This window comes from Notamacropus eugenii, chromosome Y (genome assembly GCF_028372415.1).
Source record: "Notamacropus eugenii isolate mMacEug1 chromosome Y, mMacEug1.pri_v2, whole genome shotgun sequence".
Taxonomy (NCBI): Eukaryota; Metazoa; Chordata; class Mammalia; order Diprotodontia; family Macropodidae; genus Notamacropus; species Notamacropus eugenii.
In genome coordinates, this window is record NC_092880.1 from 2,401,115 (window position 1) to 2,419,995 (window position 18,881).

General features: G+C 37.9%; 1 protein-coding gene across 1 annotated transcript in view; it reads right to left on the reverse strand.

Annotated features, from left to right (window-relative positions):
• Window positions 1–1,419: 1,419 nt before the first annotated feature.
• Window positions 1,420–18,881, reverse strand: part of LOC140516695 (carboxypeptidase M-like) — a 74,111-nt gene continuing 56,649 nt past the window's right edge. The window contains 1 exon segment of the mRNA XM_072627682.1: window positions 1,420–1,766. Within this exon segment, the coding sequence (XP_072483783.1) occupies window positions 1,518–1,766 (249 nt within the window). The 3' untranslated portion in view covers window positions 1,420–1,517.

Sequence of the window (18,881 nt, forward strand, 5' to 3'; positions counted from 1 at the left end):
CGTTTGGCTCAGTAAAGCCATTGCTTTTAGATTTATTTACTGACTTAAATATGAACACTCTACAACTGAGTTGCTTGTGAATGGAGATGGCATGGCTCCAGGATCCTACATAGCTTCGCAGTAGGGGCCTACAGTAGTATTGTGCTCCTAAAATCCTACCCCTATGGCTCCATTTGGTACTGTAGGCCCTTTGTCAATTCATTGGTGAATCTACCACATTCCTCATAACACCGCTAATGGCATTAGTTCCTAGACAGCTTGCCCTTGGTATTTTTCTACAATCTGCACCCTTCATATGACCTCTCCATCTTCTGCCAGAATTCCTGACCTCTATAATTTTAGCACGCCAAACAGTCTGAGAAGCAGGTCCAAACTGGGAGGACAGACGAAGACTCTACTGTAAGCACTAAGGAAAGCTAAAGGAGAAAAGACTGGCTAGTCGTTTAAAAGAAAAGAAAAGAAAAACAAAAACCGATCCATTGTTCTGAGTTCGGTGAGACAGCATCTGACCTTACCCTGACGTAGTGACTAGTAATCTTGCCAAAACCTGTTTCTGTATTTTACCCTGGCCCTGTCAGCCAATGTAACTTTAGATTTTGACCAATAATTCTAGCACTGATTTCTCTAAACCCTAAAAACAATCTTTGTAGTCTCTGTACCACCAGCCTCTACCACTTGGGCCAAGGCCTTGCAGGCAACCTTAAATGTTAATTGATTGATTTTGATCTCATTCTTATGAATTCACTTAGGAATTTCCATTTTATTGGGCAAAGTGGGTTCCATTTTTTTCCTTAGAGGAACTACTTTGTATTCATTTTTATGTTACATAATGATATCTATAGACCCCATCTCAGAATAATATATTTTTAAAACTAATTGAAGTAAATGTTAAATTTCAGTTAGAGTTCAGTGAAAATATTTAATCCTTTCCCCACCCCCCATCTCAAGTTTATGACCTCCTGAAATCTAAACATGCAAGTGTGTCAACCCTAAGTTAAGACGTTCTGTTCTAAAGGCTGAAGAATGAGAAGTCATTCAGAGGTCAGAGCTCCCAAGTGACAAGATGGAAATACACTTTGCTGGACCAGATGACAGATGGTCAAGACCTCATTTGGCAGGTTTGATAGACCAGGAGATGATTCTTGTCTCCTCCAAACCCTGCTTAGCTGTGATGAAGCCATCAGGTTCTGTTGGTGAAAGTTGAGGAAAGACCTAGAGTTTTCTGATCCACCTTAACAGGTAATTGAAATTCCATTTTGGAATTTCTGAGCAGCATCATTATTGGCATGATTCTGGCATGATTTTATGGGTATCTTAAATATTATTGAGGCTTTTCCAGATACTTTGAGTGATTCAGGAATATCCAGTTCTGTAGGAAAGAGATGCCCCCATCTTAGGGAAAAGTCCATGGAGACCAGGCAGCTGACAAGACAGAGTGGGCAAAGTTGAACTGGCCTGGCTTGTTCATTACACATCCTGGAATGGGGGTGGAGGGTGGGGAGCGAAGTTCTGATGGTTTACTTTACATGAAGGATAGATACAAAAGTCAATAAAAATAAGGGGATAAAATGTGACGTCAGTCTATCAGAATGGCTTCTAAGATACATGTAAAGAGGAACCTCAGAACATGAAACCCGGGTGATCACATTATAATCTGATTTCACTTGGAATGGAAAATGAAAGTCCACCCTGAGTGCACTGAAGTTTTGCGTGTTCTCTGGTATGGTCACTTGCTTTAGGATTGTTTTATGTCCAGGGACTGTAGCCTAAGGAGAAAAAAGAAACGTCATTTGACTCAGTTCAGATGTCCCACCTTGTCAACATGTTCTACATCAAGAGATAAAAATATTATTTTTGTGTAGTTTCCACAAAGCTTTGCTTGGGCTCCTCCCTAGTCAAGGTCAGAATCCTTCCTGAGAACTCAATGAGCTTTCCAGGGATCCTGGATAGGAATTGATAATGTTTAATATAAAATTTTGGAATAATCTCTTTGTTCTCTCTGAAGCAAACTCAGAGAGTTTCTTCCTATGTCAGCAAAAGCCAGCCAAAGCTGACTCTGCATTCCTTGGAGACCTTTAACCTATGACATATCTTGAATAATGGGTCTTTCCTTTGTATCTTATTATCTATAGACACATACTATGTTATGGCATATTAATGGTAAAGAAAATATAGACATCTTAGGTCATAATTTCTATTGAACATTGTTTGCCCCTTCCTGTGTCACTTATCTGTGGTGGGATTTCCTTCCTTGTCACCGAGACATATGTTTACCCAGCTTGGAATCTCAACATTTGATTGACATTGCTTTGTTAATTGTCTTGTCCTACTAAATTTATGATTTGTTCAACTAGGAGAGTTCCTTTCTCACGGCAAAATGTATATAAGCCAGAAGATTTCTGCACTGGGTAGCCAGAACATTTCTGGCTCCATAATGCATTATGTTACCGTTATCTTTAATGGGGAATTGATTAATTAATTAAATCATAAAATGTATGCATTCAGCCTGTTGCCTTTCTTTTTAAGTTTTTAGGTCAACAGTTATGGAGCCCAAACGTGGATTGGAACTGAGGAACAGGACGGGCATTGCCTCATCTCGCCAACGCCAGGACTCCGGTGCCAGTAGGAACTGTTTTTCCTAGAGTCCTGGGCCTTGACGGGTCGGGGTAAGTCCTTCCATTCCCAGCTTCCAAAGGACTCAAAAATTCCCTTTAAAGATAACCGCAGGACAGAGACCACTCTGCGTGAAAACGCCTCTGTATTAATTAGGTCTCCTCTGAAGATCGATCTTGGGTAATCAGCTAGCTATGGGTCAGTCAAAAACTAGAAGTAGAAATCTGGCTGACAAGACCCATGCCTCTTGTGTGTCAAGCCGTTACCAACCTGATGATCACAGGTATTACTAGCACTAGTGTTAATCAACTAAAAATAGCCCTAAATGACGTTGGCCACCACAGGGCTCTTTTGGACCGGTCAAAGTTACTTTATCTTACAGCCAAATTAAGAAAGGCCGACAAAACAACTAGCCAGCAGCGAGGACGTTTCATCCTGGGCTTGCTGACTTGGCTGAGCGAGAACAAAAGACAGGTAGCCTCTTCCCTCTAAGGCTGGGAGCTGCTTCAGCACCTAGCCGTATCCTGGCAAAAATCCTTTCTTCTTCAAGGGCTCCAGTCTGTCCTTCCCTTCACTCCCTCCATCCTATTCCTCACCCCTTTCCTTCCTCCCCCTCCCCTTGAAGGCCCCTGATCTGGGGAAACTGACGGCACCTAGATGCAATCTTTCCCCCTCTCTTTCCCCTACCTTAGACCTGAGAAAGGCAGCCTCTGTTCAAGCTTCTGTTGCCTCCCTCCTCCCCATTCCCCCTCCCCGCTTTCCCGTAAGGGCTCTGGTCCTGAAGAGGACAGTTACAATCCACCTAAGAGCTAGAGGCCTGAACCTATTCCCATGGGGCATGTTTAAGACAGTCAGAAACTTTGGGGCACCAAGGCTCCCCACCCCTCCAACAACTGCAGGGGTGCTCTGAGCAAAGGCTGCAGGATTCCCCTTGGATTCTTGCAACATCCTTTCCTCAGAATGATAATAGCCAATTCATGATGGGGATTTTTAGCAAGCTTCTAATTGCCTTCTCTCTCTGGGTTGTTTTTTGTGAGCTACGTTTGTATTTGTCCTGTTGTCATTTTGTCTGTTGGTGTATGTCCCTGTCCATATCATGTGTGCTGTGAATGAGTGTGTTATCTTGTAAGATTTAAACGCAAGCAGCCAGACTTCAAGGGCTGCAGCTAGGGTAATAAATTAACAAACAAAACTTTAACACTTTTCCTTGTTGTTCTGGTCTGGCCAACCTGGAATTACAATGGAAAGTTAGATCATCTTAGGTAAAAGCATTTTAGCAGATTTGTATGTTGTGAAATTAATCAGAAATATTTTGGGAACTGATCATTTGAAATTACTCCTAAGATTGTGAGTAGCCCACCTTTCTAGGTCCTAGACATTCCGCCCACCCTGTCCCAGCACCTGCATATCGCCTTAGGGGCTCAGTAAATTCTGCTGCTGTGGGGGGGATTGGTAAACGTGGACGAATCAGGCCTGTAGCGAGCATTCTCTAAACTCTGCCTGCGAAAGTCGCCACTGGGACATCAGTTTCTCTGCTCTTGGTAAGCTTCACTTCTTTGTTCTAGTTGCAAAAAGTATTTTATCTCTGTTTGACCCATTTTTCTGATTTGTAAAAATAATTGTGCTTGTTGTTATGGGATCAAAATGATAAAATGATTGTAAAATGCTTAACATAATGACTGGTATATGTTACATTATTATCTCTCCAAGGTAATTGTTATCTTCAAAGTGGTTTTAATTGCTAAAAGTAATAAGATCAATAATTTCTGGAAATGCAAATGATACCATCTGCAGTTATTGTTGTGTTAAAACTGTATTTCTAGGATTGTATTTCTGAATTTCTCTTAGATTGTGAAAATTGAGTGACCACTGTAATCTAGAAATAGTGTTAGAACAATTTTTAATATGAATTTTGTTGAAACTAAAAGATGTTGGGAAAATTGTGTAACATCAGTTATGTTACTTTATCACTCCTGCTAACTTTGTCTTTTAATGTTTTGTAACTGTCATTTAAAAAACCAGGTATTTTCACCCTTGTCTGTTAAAAAAAAAAAAGTTAAAGCTAAAGAATTTGGCTATCTTCTATGAAGTTGTAGGATTGTTAACTAAGCTATTTGGGATTATTGTTTTAATGCTGAAACCTAAAATTGTTAAATGATTCCTATGTATGGAAAGGAGGGAATGGAGTGAAAGCTTTATTTAAATTCCTTCTGTTCATTCAGAACAGTCCTCCCATTCCTGTGGGTAAGATCATCAGTCTTAGTAAAGGAATTTGGTTGGTTAATGCAAATTCTAAACAATGAATATTACTTGCTCAGAAGTTGTAATAGATAGAGAGAATTTTTAATAATTGGCTTTTACATCAGTAAAGTTTTAAATCTGAGAAGGAAAGATATTAAATGGAATCCCTTATGTGTGTGTGTTTTCTGGTAAATCTTTATTGTTTATTGTAACTCCAAGAGAGTGGAAATAACTGTTATCTGATTCTAAGTTGTGATTGGTGAGACTTGCTGTTTAAGGTAAAAGGCATTTGGGACCGTAACTATTTTTGGTTTTGAGTTTGAATTTGGGTATAGTTGTCTGCATTAAATCAGTGTCTGAGACAAATGCCACAAGCTACTCAGAGGGAATGTGATCCTGTACTGTTAACAGGTGAAGTTTGTATCTGGAAAGGAAACACCAAGGGGACAGTTCTAGACTCAATCTAGGATGGGATCCCCCTGGCTCAGTTTTCCTATTGTGTTCCTTTAAAAAGGAATGTTTTTCACCTGACTATTCCTGAGCCTGGCTATGAAACAGATACTGCATGATTGGAGAATTTCACTCCTATCTGAATTCAAACAGAGTAAGGGATGTTTTATCCTGCCATATTTTATATGTCACATGTCCCTGCTTTTTCCTTCTATAGCAATTTCTATGGTCAATAACAAGTGACCAGCAAAACATGTGAGCCTTTTGTGTAATCTTAATGGGAAATCTAATATTATTTTTATCTGAAATTAGAATATATCCAGAAGTTTATGTAAACTACTTAAGACTCATCTTAAGATGTTCTCATTGTTTAAAAGGATTTTAAAAGCAACAGCATTTTTCTGTGAGTCGGTCTCGTATCTAAGAATACTGTAATAATTAAGAATTCAGTTTGTTATAATACTTTGGAAATTCATATTACTTAAGAACATTTTTGTAACAACTCAGCTTTAATGAATTCCAGTTTTAAAGGTTTATTTTTGCTTAAGAACAAAAAGAAAGAGATATCAAGCATTTTAAGAGTTTCCAACTAGTTTTCTTCATAAGAGTTTAGTGAACATCAGAGTAAATTTTAAACTGTTTTCAAAGAAGGGAAATACTTTTAGAAGAAAATGTTTTGGAAAATCATGTGTGATTCTTAGAAGGCCTACTAAAGTTTCAAAATAATATACTGTTAAATTAAGCTGTTTTGATCTGAATATGTAGTCATTCTATGGCCTAAGTCAGAGTTAAAGTTTGCTTTTGAATTTATTATGTAAAAGATTTAATTCCTGAAGTATCTCATTCTTCCAGAGTGAGTATAATTAGGGAAGAATAACAACTTGTGAAACAAAGACATAATTCCATCAAACTATAAATTTAGTCATTAACCTCTTTGTTTTGTTTAAGCTGGAATGAGATTCCAGTACAGTTATGCTAGCAAAAAGTAATAACTTGTGAGCTATCTTGTCTTATGGTTAAAATGTAAAAGCAAGTGGGAGAATAGGATTGAGAGATTTGGAAAGATAAATTAAGTTCTGATTGAAACTATGAAAGGTAGATAAGATTTGGGAATAAATATTGGTTATCCAAACCCCTCTTGGTCCTAGATAGTTGTTCTGGATACTTTTGTGTCAGTTTCAGATGGTTTAAAGAGTGAGGAAGTATTTTATCTGAGGGATACCTGCCAATATTGATTTGCTATATAAGACTGGGACTGCAATTTACTATTGTTTGAAGCTCTGATTACAGGAATACTTGTCTAAGTTATCATAAAGCCAATTGACATGTGCTGCAGGCTAATGGTGGATGCTTGGAAAGGTTTTGAAGACGACCTTGGACACGGCCTAGGTAGGATCTTCCTAACTTTATTTCCCAAATGTTCTATTTCCTTTCTGATAAAGGAAATTCCCCACCTGATTACCTCTAAGCCCTGCTTTCAGCACCTGGTAACCTCATGATTACATGTCAGATAATGGCTTATTCCTGGAATCAACCAGAACTAAGGAGATCCTTTCCTTCTGTTAACATTGTCCCTCTTTTTCTTTTATAGCAAATCTTTATAATCAAGAAGTTCTGAAAGTACAGTACTAAGTCTATCAAATAATAAATGGAAATTGGAGCATCTCTGAATTATTATAATGGGGTGCAGGAATGAATAGCTTACAACTTTAACCTATATTCCTGGCCAAATAAATAAATATAATATAGAGATAATATCAAGGAAATGATTAGACCAAGTAATAAGAGCAAATTTTGAGGAAAAGCAACAGGATCAGACTGATTCCTCTAAGAATTATATACAGGAGTATATGATTGGCTTCTAAAATTTATCATGCTTTTGATAATAAGATCTCAAATCTGGATTTTTGCACAAGATTGTATAAGATAGTGGTAAAATTATTTCTTGTCTGTTAAAGTACCTGTCCAATCATTTAAAAGGCAGATGAGTTCATTTTATGGTTGAACCCTCACATTTTAAAAGATTCTTATTCCAGGTAGAAGATTTAGGTAGAAACAGAAACAGCAAATAAGATAAACTGAAATTTTCTGAAACTTCAAAAATGGAGAACAAATTTTAAGTAATTGTACTAATTTATATTGTCAGAAGTATCTGGGAACTTCTAGATTTGAACCAGAAAGGCACAATTCTCTTTTTGAATTGTCCCAAGAATAAAACCTATTGTCAAAGAAAAGATATCTAGGTATCAGATAACTACATGATATCTACAGATAACTACAGATATCTACAGTAACTACATCTGGGATTCAAATTTAAATGAAAATTAAGAATGGATTACTGGGATACAAGGAACTTAATGTTAATTAACTTTGAAATAATAATTGCATTGATTTGTATGGTTCATGTTTAATTTTCTTGTTTATATTGGTGACATGTAAATCTCCCTTTCAAAACTAGTCTATTGTGAGCCATCTAAGTTTTAATCTGTACCTGACTTAATGTAAAAATGCAATTTGTGAACTGTAAAAAAAAACTTCATTGTGTTATTTGAACCTAGCCCTGCATGGCTGGGAAACTGAACTAAGTGTCTTTAGCCAAGTTAACTATGTTGTATTGTTTCATTTCAATTATCAAATCATGTTTTCTGGGAGACCTTGTCAAGTTTTCTGTATAGACTCTTGGATCCATCTGTCACCTCCGTTGCTCCTGCTCCTGAGTGGATCATGCCCTCCAATTTTGAAGAGGCCTGAAGAAGATGCCATCAGACATAGACAACTGTCCCAAGAGCCTGGACCAGACTTGCATGAAGAGTAAAACTCTCACACTACTGGTTATTTAGAGGTCTTTTCATATCTTTGTTGGTCTACAGGCGAAGCCTTCGGCTTGCCTTTGACCAAAAGGAGGGAATGATAATGTTTAATATAAAATTTTGGAATAATCCCTTTGTTCTCTCTGAAGCAAACTCAGAGAGTTTCTTCCTATGTCAGCAAAAGCCAGCCAAAGCTGACTCTGCATTCCTTGGAGACCTTTAACCTATGACATATCTTGAATAATGGGTCTTTCCTTTGTATCTTATTATCTATAGACACATACTATGTTATGGCATATTAATGGTAAAGAAAATATAGACATCTTAGGTCATAATTTCTATTGAACATTGTTTGCCCCTTCCTGTGTCAGTCATCTGTGGTGGGATTTCCTTCCTTGTCACCGAGACATATGTTTACCCAGCTTGGAATCTCAACATTTGATTGACATTGCTTTGTTAATTGTCTTGTCCTACTAAATTTATGATTTGTTCAACTAGGAGAGTTCCTTTCTCACGGCAAAATGTATATAAGCCAGAAGATTTCTGCACTGGGTAGCCAGAACATTTCTGGCTCCATAATGCATTATGTTACCGTTATCTTTAATGGGGAATTGATTAATTAATTAAATCATAAAATGTATGTGAGTGGGATAGACTTGGTGAAGACTCCTCAGATTGTGGTTTTCTCCCAAGGATGAGGTGGGGCCTGGAGGCTCGGGGCTGCAGTGCTTTTGGAATAGAATATTTCCATATAAGGTATAAAACTGTGTGGTGTACTGGGGTCTCAATGATTGGACAAAACGTGCGTAATTCCTCGATGTCTCCATTTCAAAGGGATTGGTTAAATTTCGTGTCTAGAATGTAAGACCATATCCTCAGCTAATGAGGATAATGGTCAGTGGGGGGAGGAGGGACTTGCGTTAGGGTTTATAAATCACTGTCCTTATTTTTGTCTTCGGCTTTCCTACTCCTACAGGTGAGCCCCGCTTCTCGAAAATCGAATAAATCACTTTTCTGTCATCACTTTGAGAGGCCTCTGAGTAATTGATTTATGTAGGGACCTGAGCCATCCCACACAGTTTGGGGGCTCGTCCGGGATCTGTGACCTTTCTGAGAGACGGCTGACAGCTCAGTCCAAGGACTTGGGCGCCCGTGGGGAGATTTCCAAGCTCATCGATTTAGACTTACGTATAAAGGACAGGAAGGTAGGGATGGTGGATGGAGTGCTGGACCTGGAGTCAAAAAGACCCATCTTCCCATGTTCAAATACAGTCTCAGACACTATAGCTATATGACCCTGGGCAAGTCATTTAACCCTCTTTGTCTCAGTTTCCTCATCTGGAAAAGGAAATGTCAAACCACTCTAGTATCTTTGCCAAGAAAACCTCAAATGGGGTCATGAAGAGACAAATATGACTGAACAACAATAAAAGAAGACAGTAGATTAGAAAAGTAATAACAGTCATCCTAGCATCTAGAAGGTAAAACAGATACCAAAAGGAAAAGAATTAGAAAAGGACAACAGAAGTGTGTTTTGGAAAGACGCTGGATTTGGAGTGAGAGGACTTTGGACCAAATCCCATCCCTGCTATTTGCTCTCTCTGTAACTTTAGAAGCTTGAGTAGATGGCCTCAAAGGCATTTTCAAGCTCTAAATCTATATTCAATGAAGTATAAAAGCCAATGAGTTGGAAATATTTACCTTAGCCCTTGAGGGTACCATTGTATTATATACAGCCCAAGATAATAAGCTACTGTATGCCCAGAATTAAATTGAAAAAGAGCAGGTTAAATCAAATTTGGGAGATGAATGCAGTGCTTTTAATGATCCCAAGCAGATAACCTGACACAAGGAACAATCTTTTTTAAGTGGTATTTTCCTGGAGATGTTTTGTGGATATACATCTTGGACCACCATATATAAAAGGAAAAATTGCAGGTAATCCAAAAAAGCATTGGAGAGAAATATAATGGGTGAAAGTAGGCTGTAGTACATATCCATTGATGGACCTATGTGAAATAGGTGGCAACAACTATACCCATGAAATCTATGTCCAGGAAAGAGGTGGGCAAAGAAAGGGGAGGGAGATCCTGGAATGCAAAGAGAGCAGATCAACAGCCCAGGTGCTACAGTGGTCCTTACACAATGTGAAAAAACCTAGGAGGGGAACCTTTGGCATGTTGGGGTGGATCTTTTGTAGGGTATCCATGGGGGAAGGAAAAGGACAATGAGCAGGCTGCACATTATATTGATGAGAGTGAGTACTTTCATCTGTGAGATGCTGGGACTATTAAAATATTAGTGACAGAAGCAGTGATCTCTGAGCCACTGTGGCTTCACCGATAAATCAGTTATGCTAAGCCAATATTGCTTTTTTGAAAAACAGGGTTACTCAAAGGGCATACAATCTGTATCCCTAAATCCCAAATTGAGCCAATTCTGAACTGGTCCCCTTAGGGGGGCCCAGTTGTGCACTGTAACTGCCATGCAATACATGTCAAGCCAGCTTGGGAGAAATTAAAGCTTGGACACACACAAATTTAACAAAATTTTTAAAAAACATGGTTACTAGTCTAATAAATCAGAATACAGTAGAGACCCAGAAAAATATTTGACAATATCCTTATATATACTAGAGGTATATATAAGCTACCTACATAGGTATATATAAGCTACCTATATAGGTATATATATATGTATATATATATGCTACCTATTATAAAGTGAAGAGATATGTGGTCTAGAAGAGAAAAGGTGGATTTTCAGAGCCAACTGAATGGCTGGACCCAAAAAGTAGTGTATGGGTTGGTGTCAAAATGGGAGAGAGGAGGAAGAGCCAAGATGGTGGAGTAGAAGAACAAACCTGTAGAAGCTCCCCCCCATTGCCCATAAAATGTCTGTAAAAAATTATTCTAAACAAATTCTAGAGCAGCAGAAGCCACAAAATGACACAGCGAAAGAGATTTCCAGCCCAAGATAGCCTGGAAGGCTGCCAGGAAAGGTCTATCGCACCAGGCCGCAGGGCACCAACAGGAATAGGACTGGAGCAGGCCTCAAGGGATGGAATCCCCAGCAGCAGCTGCGGTTCCCATGTTATTCAACCCACAAACGCCACAGACAGCTTCAGAGGTCAGTGAGAAAACTCTTTCATCTCCGTGAAAAGGGAATGTGGCCTGGCCCCACCAGCAGCAGCCATTTTTGGAGCCCTTGGCTTAAAGACCCTGGGGGAACTGAGCAGTTGATCTGGGTTTCAGCCCTGAGTGGAGGTCCTAGGGTGAGGAGGAGCGCTGGCAGTGGAGGTTCTGGACAGGGATTCCTACTCGCAGATCCTGGACAGAAGAGTGCTTGTGGTTGCTCCCATACCACAGCACAGGCCAGGAGAGGAGTAAACTCCTCTCCCTTAATTGTGCCACCTTGGAGGAACTGAGAACTTACAGGTCCCCAGAGTACACCTTCCTCTTGACAAAGGACTCAGAAGTCAAGTAACTGGCTAGGAAAATGCCCAATAAAGGGGGGAAAAATAAGACTATAGAAGACTACTTTCTTGGTGAACAGGTATTTTCTTCCATCCTTTCAGATGAGGAAGAACAATGCATATCATCAGAGAAAGACATAAAAGTCAAGCCTTCTGCATCCAAAACCTCCAAAATAAATATGCAATGATCTCAGGCCATGGAAGAGCTCAAAAAGGATTTTGAAAATCAAGTAAGAGAGGTGGAGGAAAAACTAGAAAGAGAAATGACAGTGATGCAAGAAAATCATGAAAAGCAAGTCAACAGCTTGCTAAAGGAGACCCAAAAAATGCTGAAGAAAATAACACCTTTTAAAAAATAAACTAACCCAAATGGCAAAAGAGGTCCAAAAAACCAATGAGGAGAAGAATGGTTTAAAAAGCAGAATTAGCCAAGTGGAAAAGGAGGTTCAAAAGCTCATTGAAGAAAATAGATTTTTAAAAACTAGAATGGAACAGATGGAAGCGAATGACTTTATGAGAAACCAAAAAATTACAAAACAAAACCAAAAAATGAAAAATGGAAGATAATATGAAATATCTCATTTGAAAAATAAATGACCTGGAAAATAAATCCTACAGAGACAATTTTAAAATTATGGGACTACCTGAAAGCCATGATCAAAAAAGGAGCCTAGACATTATCTTTCATGAAATTATCAAGGAAAACTGCCCTAATATTCTAGAATGAGAGGGTAAAATAAATATTGAAAGAATTCACTGATTACCTCCTGAAAGACATCCAAAAAGAGGAACTCCTAGGAATATTGTAGCCAAATTCCAGAGTTCCCAGGTCAAGGAGAAAATATTGCAAGCAGTTAGAAAGAAACAATTCAAGTATTGTGGAAATACAATCAGGATAACACAATATCTAGCAGCTTCTATTTTAAGGGATCAAAGGGCATGGCATAGGATATTCCAGAAGTCAAAAGAACTAGGATTAAAACCAAGAATCACCTATCCAGCAAAACTGAGTATAATACTTCAGGGAAAAAATGGTCATTCAATGAAATAGAGGACTTTCAAGCATTTTTGATGAAAAGACCAGAGATGAAAAGAAAATCTGACTTTCAAACACAAGAATGAAGAGAAGCACAAAAAGGGAAACAGGAAAGAGAAATCCTAAGGGACTTACTAAAGATGAACTGTTTACCTTCCTACGTGGAAAGATAATATTTTTAACTCTTGAAACTTTTCTTAGTATTTGGGTAGTTGGAGGGATTATACACACATATATAGACAGAGAGCACAGGGCGAGTTGAATAGATGGGGATAATATCTAAAAAAATATAATTAAGGGGTGAGAGGAATATATTGGGAGGAGAAAGGCAGAAATGGAATGGGGCAAATTATCTCTCATAAAAGAGACAAGAAAAAGCTTTTTTTAATGGAAGAGAAAAGGAAGGAGGTGAGAGGGAAAAAGTGAAGTTTACTCTCATCACGTTTGGCTTAAGGAGGGAATAACATGCACACTCAATTTGGTATGAAAATCTGCCTTACACTACAGGAAAGTAGGGGAGAAGAGGAGAAGTGGTGTGAGGGAGGATGATAGAAGGGACAGCAAGTGGGAGCAGGGAGTAATTAGAAGTAAACTCTTTTGGGGAGGGACAAGGTCAAAAGAGAGAATAGAATAAATGAGGAACAGGATAGGATGGAAGGAAATACAGTTAGTCTTACACAACATGACTATTATGGAAGTGTTTTGCAAAACTATCTATAGATAGCCTATATCCAATTGCTTGTCTTCTCAGTGGAAATGGGTGGAGAGGGAGGAAGGGAGAGAAGTTGGAACTCCAAGTTTTAGGAATGAATGTTGAGAATTGTTTCTGCATGCAACTGGGAAATAAGAAATACAGGTAACGGGGTAGAGAAATCTATCTTGCCCTACAAGAAAAGAGAGAAGATAGGATAAGGGAAGGGAGGGGTGTGATAGAAGGGAGGGCATATTGAGGGAAGGGGTAATCAGAATGCACCGCCTTTTGGGGTGGGAGGAGGGAAGAGATGGGGAGGAAATTTGGGCCTCAAAATTTTGTGGATATGAATGTTGCAAAGTAAAAATAAATAAATAAACATTAAAGAAGAAAAAAGAAAGCTAAATTAAAAATAAAAAAAATAAACTGGGAGAGAGATTATCATAGCTCTCCAAGGAACTATCCATGGTCTTATGCTGTTCAGCGCCCACTCACTTGAATAAAGGCATTGCTTGAGTGATGATATGCTCATCAAAGTATGAAGATATCAAAGAAGGCAATATGAAGCAATGGCTAATATTTTGAATGATTAGTCAAGATCCAAAAAGATCTCAACAAGCTAAGACAATGGCCCAAATCTTGTAAGATGAAATTTTGCTTGGTATAAATTCAAGTTTTTATACTTTAGTTCATGGAATTAATACAGACTAGCGGTATCTCATGGGATGTCAGGTAGATAATGGTTTATGTAAAACAATGCAGGAGTTTTGGGGGACTATAAGTTCAGCCACCCAGGTATACAACCTCAGAGTCATTCTCTACTCCTGATATCTAGCTTCCAAGTCCTGTTACTTCTACCTCCACCTCTTTCAAATGCTTCTACCTTCTCTCATAACACAACCCATCTTAGCTTCAGGCCCCCATCACTTCTCACTGAAGCTATTGTGACAGTCCCTCAATTAGTCTCTCTGCTTCAGTCTTCCCTCTCTCCAATCTATCATCCACATAGCTTTCAAAGAGATTTTCCTACAGCACAGTCCTGACCATCTGCTCTATAAATTCCAGCACCACCTCCTGGCCCTACTATTAATCTCCATCTCATCCATATAAAAATATCTATTTTGAAGAAGCTTTATAATACACACAATTATTAGGATAGTGGTATATTATATAATTTGTTATACAAACATATTAGGGTACATGCAAAAAATTTTCTACTGATTGGGTGTGCTTGATCAAAAAAGTTGGGAGAATACCAAAATGGACGACCTCCACAATCCCTTTTAATGCTAAGATTTTATGACTATCTGAGGGAATTAGGCAGCTAGGGGGCTCAATAAATCAAACCCTGGGTCAGGATTCAGGAAGACATGAGTTCAAATCCAGCCTCAGCCCCCGAGCTTTGTGACCCTGAGCAAATCACTTAACCCTGTTTGCCTCAGTTTCCTCTTCTGTAATGTGAGCTGGAGAAGGAAATGCCAAAACACTCCAGTATCTTTGACAAGAAAAATCCACGGACAGTATGGTCCTCTGGATCATGAAGAGTTGGACATGACTGAAAAACAATAAAAACAGGGAAACTAGGGATTCCATGAGAAGAGGGATCATAATAATCTTCAAATATCTGAAATTCTGTTTCTGGGAAGAGAGACTTTTAACTAGGCCCAAGAAGCAGGAACATATGACCAGTGCATGGGAAGTTACCACTCCCCTGAGGTAACCCATTCCATTTTTGAAAATTTGTTTGTTTGAAAATGTACTTTCCATGCACTGGTCATATGTTCCTGCTTCTTGGCCCTTCACAGCAATGCAAGGACCTAAAACATTCCCTAAGGACTTGAGGTAAAATGCCATCCACATCCAGAGAAAGGACTATTGAATCGGAATTCAGAATGAAGCAGACTATTTTCTCGTGTTATATTGTGTTTTGGTTTGGTTTTTCTCATAGTTTTTCCCATTAGTTTCATTTTTTCTATGCAACATGACTAATATGAAAATGTGTTGAATAAGAATGTATGTGTAGAACCATATAAGATTGCATGCCATCTTGGGGAGGGAGGGGGAAGGGAGGAGGAGAAAATTTAAAACTTATGGAAGTGATTGTTGAAATCTGAAAACAAATAAACTAATTAAATAAAAAAGAATGAAAAAAATATGCTATCCATCTGTAGAGAATGAATTGGTTTCTGAACTCCACAAAGAATATTTTTTTTTTTTTGCTTTTGGGGGGGGCCTATTTTCTTTCACAATATGACTAATATGAAAATACATGTTGCATGACTGCACTAGCACAATCTGTATCAAATTGCTTGCCTTCTCAATGAGAAGGGAGAGGAAGGGAGAGAATTTGGAACTCAAAAAATTTTTTTTAAAAAGAATGTTAAAAATTCTTTTTATATGTAATTCAGAAAAAATTAAATATTAAATAAATTGTAAAAATGTAGCCAAGAAAACTGTTCCTCTGATCAGTCAATTCTATTGACATCAGTAGAGGACATCAATAACTCTGCAGCATCTACATACTGATGTTTGAGTTGTTATATGTGTTTCCTATGTATGCATCATCCCCGTCTTTGTAGAGTAGTAAATTGTAGGTGAGTTTACCCTTGTGTCCATGGGGGAAACTTTGTCATTTTTCCTGACTTGTTATTTCATTAAAAGCTTTTTTGCTTTCAAAAAAATAATAAAGTGTTTTATCTAAATGTGTCTATATAGAAACATGTATTATGAGGCTTGGCAGTGGGGTGGAGGGGGTTGTGTGTGTGTGCTTGAAGAGAAGCAAACTTTTCTGCTTCTACATCCTCTGGCAATCCTAATATTCAAAATAATTTGTTTAAGTACACACAAAGATCAATTTCTAAAGATCACTTTATTAGGTTTTATGTGGGTGCCTTTGACCCCCATTTAAACCCTTTTTTTGCTGTGATATTTTGGAAAAAACTTTAACATTGTGAAGGTTATTTGGGGTGGGGAGTGGGATTGTTTTAAATTTTTGAGCTTGGATTTGTCTCTTTCCAAGGCTGAAAGTGCAAAAAGTCCTACTCCACTGCCAACAGGCATGGAAGTTTTAAGCTATGCTGCCTCCAGCCTGGGTCAGTTTGCCCCTCTTTAGGCAGCCCACCCTAACCCCTCCTGGGGGATCATCGTATTGATGCTAGACTCTTGGGACACCAGGTGGGCTTTAGTTCAAAATATCTGAAGTCAAGTTGAATCCACCAGGCTCATTTTCCTCTGGTACCAATGAATTCAGACATGTACTGGGACACTTGACTGTAAAGCAATCTAAAAAATAATTTATTATAAACATGGTAAACATCCATACAACCAATCCAAGCCATCAACAAGCTATTTATCGAGTACCTACCAGGCTCTGTGCTGGGTTCAGAGGATACAGACATGGAACAACTTCTACTCTCAAGAAATTGACATTCCATCAATCAAACTTGTTTTGCACCTATTTACATTTTAAATAAATGAATTTCATGAATTTCAGCAGACAACATAGCATAACTTTCCAGCCATTTCCTATCTTGGACAGCTTTCTTTTTATACAGTCAAAGGTCAAAATTCTATCGGTTCTGATTTTTTTAAAAATTGATTTATGTGTTCAGTTTTCTCCAATCACTTCCATAAATCTTAGATTTTTCTTCTTTTCCTTCTCTGCTCCCTTCCCTCTTCCATCTCCCCTCCCTGAAGCAGCATGTAATTTGATATGGGTTCTACATATACATTCTTGCTAAATACATTTTCACCTTCGTCATGTTGCATAGAAGAATTAAAATGAATGGGAGAAACCATGAAAACAAAACAAAATATAACACAAGAGTTTGCTTCATTCTGCAATCCAATTCCATAGTTCTTTCTCTGGATGCGGAAGGCTTTTTGCCTCAAGAGTCTATTGGAAATTTTTTAGGATCTTGCATTGCTGTGAAGGACTAAGTCTACCAGAAAAATTCCTTGCACACTGTGGTTGTTACTGTGTACAGTGATCTCCTGGTTCTGCTTTCACTCAGCATCAGTTCATATAAGTCCTTCTAGGCCTCTCTGAAGTCTTCCTGTTCATCATTTCTTATAGCACAATAGTATTCCATTAGATTCATATTTCACAGCTTGGTCAATCATTCCCCAACTGATGGGCATCTCCTTGATTTCCAGTTCTTGGCCAACACCAAGGGAGCTACTATAAATATTTTTGTACAGGTGGGACCCTTTCCCATTTTTATGATCTCTTTGGGATACAGTCCTAGAAGCAATATTGATGGGTCAAAGGGTATGCACATTTTTGTAGCCCTTTGAGCATAGTTCCAAATTGCTCTCCAGAGTGGTTGGATCAGCTCACAGCTCCACCAATGAGTTAGTGTTCCAACTGTCCCACATTTCCTCCAACATTTGTCATCTTCCTGTTTTGTCATGTTAGCCAATCTGACAGGTGTGATGTGGTACCTCAGAGTTTTTTGATTGCATCTCTCTAATCAATAGTGATTTAGAACATTTTTTCATATGACTATAGACAGCTTTAATTTCTTCCTCTGAAAACTGTCCATATCCTTTGACCATTTATCAACTGGGGAATGACTTATATTCTTGAACATTTGACTCAGTGCTCTATATATTTTAGAAATGAGGCCTTTATCACGGACACCAGTTGCAAAAATCCCCAGTTTTCTGCTTCCCTCTGATTTCTTTATTTTGCATGACTTCATAAGAGTCCTTCCAGATTCCTATATATTTTGCGTATTTGTGTCATCCTAATTGCAATGTGGTGTTTCATTAACTATCTCTTAAACATTTAGACTGTTACCAGTTTCATTATTTTTTTTTTCAAAACTGTAGATCTTTGGATAGTTATAAAAAAATACTTTTAAGTTGTATATTGTCAACAAAAGAATGGGTCAAGAAGTACAATTGTTTTTAAGCTAGTACAGCATACTGCCCTTCAAAATTCTCTATTTTCAGTTTTCCACCAGCAATGAAGAAGTAAGTCTGACTAGTAATTTCATTGCTTTTATTTTGGGGGGCCTATTGGAAAATGTGAGATGATGACTCAAATTTGTTTCAATTTGCATCTTTATTAAAATTCTCAAATTCTTCAAAGATTACCATTTTTTTTCTTTTAAGAATTATTTGTTCAAAATCTGTGACCATTTATTTATCCATTAGAGGCTAGGAATTGCTTGTGAAAATTTTTACCAGTTCCTGATATAGTTAAGATGAAAGTTTTATCACAAATTTTACATACTTTCCCCAGTGATACTTTCATGTTTTTCTTGTTAAAAAAATGCTCAAAATAATCCAACATTTATGATGTTGCTAATATTTCCTGTTTATTTCTTTTTTACATGTTTTATATTATCCAGTTGGAGATCATCAAGGTAGATATCTAGGAGATATAGGTCTAAATTCATTTCCCACCCATCATGAAAACAGCCTTCCCAAATAATCTGTGAAATAATGGATTTTTTCCCCTTATCCTAAAGTGTATTGGGTGGGGCACCTGGAATCTCTATTCTGTTCTATTTATTTATTTTTGGACTTTATTTATAGTGCTGTTGAAAGACTACTTCT